The sequence below is a fragment of the Crocuta crocuta genome, unplaced genomic scaffold (genome assembly GCF_008692635.1).
Source record: "Crocuta crocuta isolate KB4526 unplaced genomic scaffold, BGI_CrCroc_1.0 scaffold653, whole genome shotgun sequence".
NCBI lineage: Eukaryota > Metazoa > Chordata > Mammalia > Carnivora > Hyaenidae > Crocuta > Crocuta crocuta.
In genome coordinates, this window is record NW_027527134.1 from 497,537 (window position 1) to 506,702 (window position 9,166).

At 66.6% G+C, this 9,166-nt stretch overlaps 1 protein-coding gene across 1 annotated transcript; it reads left to right on the forward strand.

Moving 5' to 3' along the window:
* The first annotated feature begins 450 nt into the window (after positions 1 to 450).
* Positions 451 to 8,466, forward strand: CD81 (CD81 molecule). The gene is made up of 8 exons (XM_077754223.1): positions 451 to 521; positions 1,964 to 2,078; positions 5,104 to 5,201; positions 6,099 to 6,173; positions 6,534 to 6,638; positions 7,104 to 7,205; positions 7,899 to 7,985; positions 8,072 to 8,466. The coding sequence occupies exons 1-8, from the start codon at positions 465 to 467 to the stop codon at positions 8,132 to 8,134; spliced, it is 702 nt and encodes a 233-aa protein (XP_077610349.1). The 5' UTR covers positions 451 to 464; the 3' UTR covers positions 8,135 to 8,466.
* Positions 8,467 to 9,166: the final 700 nt, after the last annotated feature.

Consider the following 9,166-nt stretch of genomic DNA (forward strand, 5'->3'; position numbering starts at 1 on the left):
CGCCTGCATGTCTCGGGCGCAGGTGTGGCATTTCTGTTAGGCCCGTGTGCCCCAAGGCTGGCTTGTCTCCCCAGCCCCTGGGGGAGCACCACGCTCCACTCCCCGCGCCCTCCCCCCCCACCGCTGATGGGGACACCGAAGCCAAGGTGCGGCTTGTGGCCAGACCTCTGACTATAGAGGGACCACAGAGGGAGGCCCAGGACTGGGGCTTCCCCCGCCCCTCCCCCCTGCCCTCTCACAAAGCGGGCTCCGGACCACAGCTTCTAAACAGAACAAGTGATGGTTTCCAGCCAGGGTTACCACGGCAACCCTCAGCCCCGACCCGCCTCCCTTGGAGCCGCAGATGGCAACCACCTCGGGAGGAGCCAAGGCCCCGGGGGCGCCCGCCCTGCCGCCCCCCCAGGCCGTCCCATGGGCCCTCTGGACCCCTCGAGGCTATGACAGGTGCCACAGAGAGGCCCAGGATGCTGGGGCCGGGGCCCTGTCCTCTGAGCGCTGCGCAGTGGCCGGAGCGCGAGCAGGTGCACAGGAAGCCGCTGGTGCTCCCCACGCTTGCTGGAGGATGGGGAAGAGGTCGGCGCCTCCACCTGCCCCTCCCCGACCAGAGCTGGGCCTCAGCCCAGAAGTGGGCCGAGAAAACGAAATCGAGGCCGGGGCGGGGGGAGGGGGCGACAGGGTGCTCCGAGGGACGTGTCGGGCAGCCTCGCCCACCGCTGATGGGCGCCGCGGTCCCACCGGCCTTACCGTTAGCTGGGCCGAGTGTAGATGGAGCTGCTGGGACTTTCCGTGGGGCAGCGCCTGGGGCTGGGGCTCCGGGTCATGCCCTCCACAGAGCACGTTTACCCCAACCAACGTCTCAGAGGGTCTGCCCCCACCTCCGGCCAGGGCCCCGGGGCAGGTGCTGGGCTGGTCAGGGGGTTTCCTTGGGGTCTGGTTTTCAGTTTCTCTTTCCCCCAGGACACGCAGCTCTGGGTCTGTGCGTGAGGGGCAGGGTCTGGTGCTGTGGGGAAGACCCCGGCTGCCAGCACATGATTGGTGGGATGAGGAAGAGCCGGACGCTAGCGGCTGCAGAGGCCTCCCCACTGGAGCCCAGGCTCGTAGCTCGGGGAGCACATGCCCTCTCCTGGGGCACGCAGGGCTGGGACGGCCCAGGGAAGGGCTGGGGCGTGGAGGGCAGCCTGGCCACTGGCCTGGGGATGGTCGGGTGCTCGTGTGAGGCTGGGCCGGCACCGTCCGGGCTCATCCTTGGGGGGCCCACCCCACCCTCCACGCATGGNCCGCCCCCTCCGCCGGCCTATCTGAATCTGAGAGGACCGAGGGCTTCCTTCCTCCTCTAGCAGCTTCCCTTCCCAGGCCGGCAGCGGCAAGGATTTCTCCCACAAACGGCCCGGTCCCTCGGCCTTGTGGCTTCCTGGATGCCACTGGCCTCAGCTGCCTCCCTTCTCTGTCATTCCTTCCACTGGTCACACCAGGACCCTGGGGGCATCAGACCCATCCCTCTCTTCCTCTTGGCAGCAAAGACCTGGGGTCCCCAGATAAGCTGAGGACCGTTGGAGCCACCACCCCCTTGGAGGAGGGCCCCGTGGTCCCTGGGGTGCTCCGGTCTGGTGTGGACTCTGGCCAGATTCAGCAAATAAAAATACAGGACATCCAGTTAGGTTTGAGCTTCAGATAAAAAAATGAATACTTTTTTGACACGAGCGTGCCCGGTATGCTGTCGGGGAGCTGGTCCCCAGTACCCAGGCCTTCCTGGGACACCTCAGATACCGGGTCAGCGAAGCAGACATGCAGAGGCAGCAGGCAGCCCAGACCCCCGCAGGGCTTGTGAGCGCCAGCCCTCCGACCGCTGGCCCGGCGGAGGTGGGCGCCTGGCACTGCAGCCCCCTGGATGTCCAGTGCGATGTGGTTCACACTCACCCCTGCACTGCCCTGGGCCCCTAACCCTGTACCCTTCTTTCCCCAGTTGGCCGGAGGCGTGATCCTGGGTGTGGCCCTGTGGCTCCGCCATGACCCACAGACCACCAACCTTCTCTATCTGGAGCTCGGAGACAGGCCTGCGCCCAACACCTTCTACGTAGGTGAGTGCACTCAGGCCGGGGGCGGGGCCTGGCTGGCTCCAGGCTGGGGGGCTGGCGGGGGACCCAGCAAGGCCTCCCATCATGACTGCTGCAGACAGACAGTCAGAGTGGGCTTCCAGGAGGAGGAGGAGGCCGGGGCCAGCTTCGGGGGACTTGCTGAGAGCTGGGCTGCTGGGCAGAAGGGGGCCGGCCAGGAAGGACTTTCTGGGCCTGAGAGTGAGCTGGAAACAGAAAGTACGTGGGGTCGCCTCAGCCTGGGGGGCGCCTGGGTTCCGAGGTGCTCCAGTCCCTGGGAGCTTGGGGCAGGAGCCAGGCTCCGGGAAAAGCTGGAACTTCAGGGGGTATGTGGGTTGTTGGGACCCCACCGGATGGCCCCCAGGGGCTGAATCGGGGCAGGAGGCAGCTGGGTGGGGGCGGGGAGCTGTGTCTCTGGGGTGTTTTGGGGGAGGCTCCCTGGGAAGGGGTGGGGCCGGATGCCTGGGCAGAAGAATGGCAGCTGGGGCCCAGAGGAGCAGGAGGAGGACTCCGGCCCCAGGGTGGGGCCAGTGCGACCCCGGGCCCCCCCCAGCCACACTTTGCTGCCTTATTAGACCTCACCTCTGCAGGGGCACCAGCCGTGCCCCCTGGGGTGTCGTCNGGGCTGGTGTCCTGGGTGCAGCTGGAAAGGGTCTGGGTCTCTCCCACGTGCCAGGGATACATGCTTGGTTGCTGAGGCTTGGATGGCCCAGGGCACCCGGGGTGACAGAGGGGATGTATACCCCTTCCCGAGTGGCCGGGCTAGCGGCCGGGCTGAGCGGACGTGTGGAGGGGCATCATACGGCGGCCCCTTTGCTCCTGGGAGACAGGAGCCCGTGACCCTGGCATTGGTTTTCCTGCCCAGTTGTGCCTGGGGGGGGGTTGGGGGGGGTTCCTGATGGTCCATCTCCAGATTCCTAGGCTTCCCCCGGGCTGTGCAGCCTCCCCAGGTCCGAGTGTCAGGGGGACAGGGCGCCTCTGCCCACCAGCTCCAAGGGTGCACGTGAGAACCGTGACCCAGGGTCTGCTGCACGCGGTCCAGGCGCCCTCAAAAGCAAAGCAGCCGGCTTTGCCCCCAGTCCAATGGCAAGGAAGTATCCTCCAGACCCGCGGGAGCGGTTTCTCTGTTTCGCGGCTCCTGCCTCCCAGGCCTCCCCCTCCCCTCCCGCAGAGGTCCCAGCGTGGTCTGGGTCTGGGTGGCGGGCGTGTGGGCAGGGGACTTGGGAAGCCAGCCCCCTCCTGAAGGAAGCCTCAGGGCGCTCCGCTCTCAGGCCCTGCATCTGGCCCAGCTTGGCAAAGCGGCTGCAGGCTCCCTCCTTCCAGGCCCGGCCGGGGCAGGGGAGGGGCCGGGAAGCGGGAGGCTCTGGCGCCCTCCAGGAGGTGGCGGCTGTGGGACTGTGCTGGGCTCGGTGGGGAGGTGGTCCCGTGGGAGAAGCTCGTAGGGGGCGAAGTGGGCATTGTCCCAGCAGCCCGCTCCTTCACATCAGCTGTCACCCGGGGCCTGACCCTGGCTTGCAGAGAGGCCTCTGGCGCGGTGCTCCTGGCCCTGGGGATGCCTGCCCTCAGGGGTAGCTCTAGCCTAGCGACCTGGGCTCTGTGGTGCCCCCGCACTCACCCACTTTGTGGGCTGCCCGTCCCTGCCCATCAAGGACCAGCCTTCTGGAGCCTCCCACTGGCCCTGATGTGGGCTGGGCCTGCCAGGGAGGTGGGGGAGCAGATGTGGGCCCTGACAAGGGCTCTTTGTGCAACGCTGGCAAGTGGGGAGGTCAGCTGGGCTTGCTCAGCGCGCTGGGCAACGCCGTGGGGCCCAGCCGGGCCCCCACCTCACGCCAGAACCGGGCCGCGGGTTCCAGAGGAGGTGGCGCCTGGACGGGCTGCGGGTCAGACACCTGCTGCCGTTCGCCAGACCTCACGCAGTGACCCAGGATGGGAACTCAGGGGTCCCACGTGGCCTTGAGGATGGGGGTATCAGGCCTGAGGGAAGGGGGACCCAGCCTGAGGGTGCCCTCCCCACCAAGCCGGGAGCCCCCTAAGGCAGCCAGAGCGGGAGGCTTCTCTTCTGCCACGCCCACCGAGTGCTGCCCAGAGGCTTTGACCAGGAGGCGGCCCTGGGCCTTTTCTGAGCCCAGTGGGTGGTCCTGTGGACCCCAGACTCCTTCTCCCCCTCCCCCCGACCCGGGGCTGGCCAGACAGTGGAGTTCTGGGGGTCTTGGCTCTGCAGACAGGGCCCGGGCTGCCCACGTGTTGGCTGTGGTGGCTGGGGGCCGGGGCCCAGGCCCAGGTCTGCGAGAAGGCTACGGCCGGCACTTCCTAAGGGGCTCAGGGCCCTGTCCGGGTGGGTCGCGGGCACCCAGAAAGGCAGCATGGCTGGGCCAGAGGTGTCCCCAACCCTGTGGCGGCCCCTCCTGCCTCCCCAGGAGCATGAGCCCAGACCGGTGGGCGGCCCCGGTGTCCTGTCCTAGAAGTGTCCCTGCCACCACACGCCATGCTCAGAGGGGTGGGCCACCACGGCTGCCAGGCCACCTTGTCCAGCAGGCTCAGAGGCTGATCCGAGCCCACTCCTCCCGCCCAAGGAGCCGCAGGAGCCTCCTGCGGGGTCTGACCTCTGTCCAGGAGCAGCAGGCACGCCCTGCTGCGGGCAGTGGGGCGCCTGCAGCGGCCCCCTCTCCCCACCCCTCAGGGCCCTGGGCTCCCCGCTCCCCAAGTCCCAGAAGCTTAGGAGGAACCAGAGTGGGTGCAGGTTGTACGAGGGCCTCGCTGCGAGGGGCCCGCGGGTACAGATGGGATGTGCCCTCTGCGCACTGCGCCTGCGCCAGGCGGTGCCGGCCTGGGCTTCACCAGCCTGGCTCCCAGGCTGCAGACGAGGAGGCCAGTGGCCGGCCGGGCTGCAGGGCCCTCTCCCCTCCTCCCCGGGGCATTGGGAGTCCTTTGTCTTCCCGGCAGGGGCTGCGCTGTGCGCACGCAGCCGGGGAGGTGGCGCACTGAGGGTGTCTGTTGCTCTCCCACAAAGGCATCTACATCCTCATTGCCGTGGGCGCCGTGATGATGTTCGTCGGGTTTCTGGGCTGCTACGGGGCCATCCAGGAGTCCCAGTGCCTGCTGGGCACGGTAAGCCTGGGCGGGGTGGGGCTCGGATCTGCTGGACGCAGCACCTGTCACCTCCCACGGGACCCTCTTGCCCCCCTGGAGGCGGGCTCTCCCCGGGGGCCCAGGGGCCTCTCCCCCTGGTTTCCCTGTTTGGTCCTGGAGTCTGGCCACGCCTGGTTCCTGACTCTCGGTTCCACAGTTGCTTTTCTTCTTTGTTTAAAAAAATTTATTTAGTTTTTAGACACACACACACACACACACACACACACACACACACAGTGAGCGGGGGAGGGGCAGAGAGAGAGGGAGACACAGAACCTGAAGCAGCTCCAGGCTCCGAGCTGTCAGCACAGAGCCCGACGCGGGGCCTGAACCCACAAACCGCGAGATCATGACCTGAGCTAAAGTTGGACGCTTAACCGACTGAGCCACCCGGGCGCCCTTCTTTGTTTTTAAAGAAAAGCCACAGAAACAACAGGGAGTGGGACCCCGGCCCACGGCCAGCCTCGGTTGGAAAGCTGAGGCCAGCCCAACCCGGAAGGCATGGGCAGTGGGCACCGTAGCACGATCACCCCCTTCCCGTGGGGAGAGGGAGAAGCAGGGTGCACAGGGGGCCACGGGGGGCCCAGACCCTCCCGGGGCTATGCCAGCCTGCAGTCCCAGCCCTCTGAGCCCCTCCCGCGGCCCCATGATGCAGAGCCCACCCTGCGGGGATGATGATAGGCTCCGCACACGCTTCTCGACTCCACGCAGCACCTCCCTGGTCGGGACGCGGCCGGGTGCCACCGAACACCCACACACACACCTGTGCGTCACTTGGGTGCCTGTCGTCTGTGGTCAGTGAGCCTCAAGCTGCCCCGTGCCTGCTCTAATACCCCGTTTCTCTGCCCTCCTCTGGGTCCTCTGCTCCGTTCCCAGTTCTTCACCTGCCTGGTCATCCTCTTTGCCTGTGAAGTAGCCGCTGGCATCTGGGGTTTTGTCAACAAGGACCAGGTGAGCCTGGGGCCCTGGGGGTGGGGCCTGGCCACCTGGACAGGAGGGGGCAGCCCCCTGCTGCTCACTCAGCGGGTGGGCCCGCCCTTGGATTGCAGGTGCTGCTGGGGGCTCCCCCTGGGGCCTGTCTGATGAAAGGCCCTGGAGGGCTTTCTGGAGGAGGTACCCTGGGGGCCAAGTAGAAGGCAGGTTCCCCTGTCTCCCAGCCTCCAAGGTGGAGGTGGGGGAGGCATCCAGGTCTGTCCTGGAAGCAGTATCTTCCCAGGAGAGCCAGTGAAGACTTGAGGGCCCCTCAACCCCACTGGGGGGTGGTCCCTGCTGTGGGTGTGACCTTACCCCTCCCACACACCCCTCCCCCAGATCGCCAAGGACGTGAAGCAGTTCTACGACCAGGCTTTGCAGCAGGCCGTGGTAGACGACGATGCCAACAATGCCAAGGCCGTGGTGAAGACCTTCCATGAGACGGTGCGGCAGCGGGTCCTGGGGGTCTGGGGGTTCGGGGTGGGGCTGGGGGATTGGGGCGTTGTGCTGTTGGGTGAGGCCCAGCTGGGGTTGAGTGTGGCCCCAGCGCAGACCTCAGCAACAGGAGGGGCTTGGGGGCCCTGGCAGCCCTGCCCCTTGAGGGCAGTGGAGCCCCTCCAGAGGGGATTCTCTGGGACTTGTGGATTCCCAGTGTGAACCAGATGAGCCTTAGGCCCGGCTGCAGGGCTTTCTGGGCAGCACCGCTGAGTGGGAGGAAGGGAAGGAGAGGGGCCCCTGGGCTCAGTGCTCTTCCCCGGGAGCATCCACGCCCCCACCCCCCTCAAACCCAGGCCAGGACGGGGCAGCTGCCGGGGCTTCAGCAGCCTGCGGGATGACCTTGGCCATCTCCCGGCGGGTCCCCTCTGCATGAGGGCCCGGGGCTGAGCACGGTGCCCTGGCTCTCGGCAGCTCAACTGCTGTGGCTCCAGCACGCTGTCTGCACTGACCACGTCCATGCTCAAGAACAACCTGTGTCCCTCGGGCAGCAACATCATCAGCAACCTCTTCAAGGTACGCGCTGGCGCCCGGGCCTCCAGCCTCGCTCCCGGGCAGGGCTTGGGCGGTGGGCTGGGCCGCGTGGGCGCTCCGACGGCACTGGCAGGGATGGGGCCAGCAGCCAGGCTGGGTGGTGCGGTGCCCAGTGGGGGTGCTCTGCTGGGGGCTGGGCTGAGGCCGAGGCCATGCTGACAGCCCCCGGGGGAGGCGAGTCTCTGCCCCAGGAGGGCGGGTGTGGAAGGTGCGCTGGCCTCCCAGGTCAGCACCCTCCTCGCGGTGCTTAGGGACCTGAGTGGAAGGCAGCGCACACAGCATCTTCCATTTCCACATCCATTTTAAAACGGATGTGACAGGGGCGCCCGGGGCACTCGGTTGGTTAAGCGTCCGACATGGGCTCAGGTCATGATCTCCCAGTTTGTGAGTTTGAGGCCCCGCGTCGAGCTCTGTGCTGACAGCTCAGAGCCTAGAGCCTGTGCTACCCTCTCTCTCTGCCCCTACCTGCTCCCTCCCGCTCTGTCTCTCTTTCTTTCTCACTCAAAAACTAAACATTAAAAAATTTAAAAATAAATCAATAAAACGGATGTGAGATAACCTGGCAGCGACCGGGCCCCAGTTGCACCTCTTCCGAGGGGTGGAGCCTCTCCATGCTCTTTCCGCCGTGGCCCCGTGCTGCCTGCGCCCCTGACCGCCCGCCGGCTGCCCCCGCAGGAGGACTGCCACCAGAAGATCGATGACCTCTTCTCGGGAAAGCTGTATCTCATCGGCATCGCGGCCATCGTGGTTGCTGTGATCATGGTGAGTGCGCGGGCCGGGCAGCTGCCCAGGGCGCCCCCTGCGTCTCCGGGTGCTGACTGTCCTGCCCTGCCCTCCCCTCCCCGCAGATCTTCGAGATGATCCTGAGCATGGTGCTGTGCTGTGGCATCCGGAACAGCTCCGTGTACTGAGCGGCTCCTGCCAGGAGGGCTGGGGGGGAGCCCTGCGGTGGCCCAAGAGTGACCGGACTTCCCTGAGAGCCCCTCCCCCCCGGAGGGGCGGCCGCCGCCTGTGTACAGAACTCCTCCGGTAGTGCTCTGCTACACTTATTAGCCTTTTTACTTCTGAAGTTTTGTTTTTGTCCTGAAGCTCCCCGTTCCCTTTTGGGGCTGAAGTCACCTATAGACGGCGTGTGAGTTGGGCCTTGGGGACTGCAAGGCAAGGGCCCCTCTGCTTCTGCGGCTGCTTAGGGGCTCTGCCCGCTCGGCCAGGCCCCTCCTGGGGCCACGCGGCCCCCCCACCCTCCCCANTTTTTAACCTTCTTCCCTCTCCCGCCACTTGTCTAGAGCCGGGTCTACGAGCAGCCCTACGCCTTCAGTGCACCTCTCCTTTCTAACTTGTCACCTTCAACTGTCATTACATCTTGAAAGTCATTCAATAAAGAAGGAAAAACCGGGCATGCTAACCAACCGTCTGGCCCCTTCCTGTGCCGGCAGCTTCCGAGACCTGGGGCGTGGCTGCAGGGGCAAAAGCCCCTGGCGCCGGGAGGCTCGGCTCAGTGGGCCTCGCGGGCCCAGGTGTGCTGCCAGCCTGCTGGTGGGGGGCGGGGGCACCCCTGGAGAGCGCTCCCCTCGGCAGGTACCCCTTGGCGGGCCCTGTGCCACCTTCAGCAGCCTCCACCCAACCTCGCTCCCCCACCTCCTCATGCACCACCTCCTCCACCCCCTCCTCGCTCCCCCACCACCCAGAGCAAGCAGCTGGACCAGGGCAGCCAGACAAGGGGGCAGAGGATGTGCCTGGGGTAGGGCGCCGCAGGACGGCCCCTCCTGGGGGACAGCTCTGTGGAGGACCCACATCTACGGGTCTGTTCAGGCCTGTCTAGGTGCTCCCTGGGGACGCAAGGCAGCTCTGAGCCTAAGCTGCATCTTGCGCAGGCGGGAGGGGGAGATCTCAGCCACTGCAGGAGGGAATGCGGGAACCGCCGGGCCCAGGGAGGCAGACTG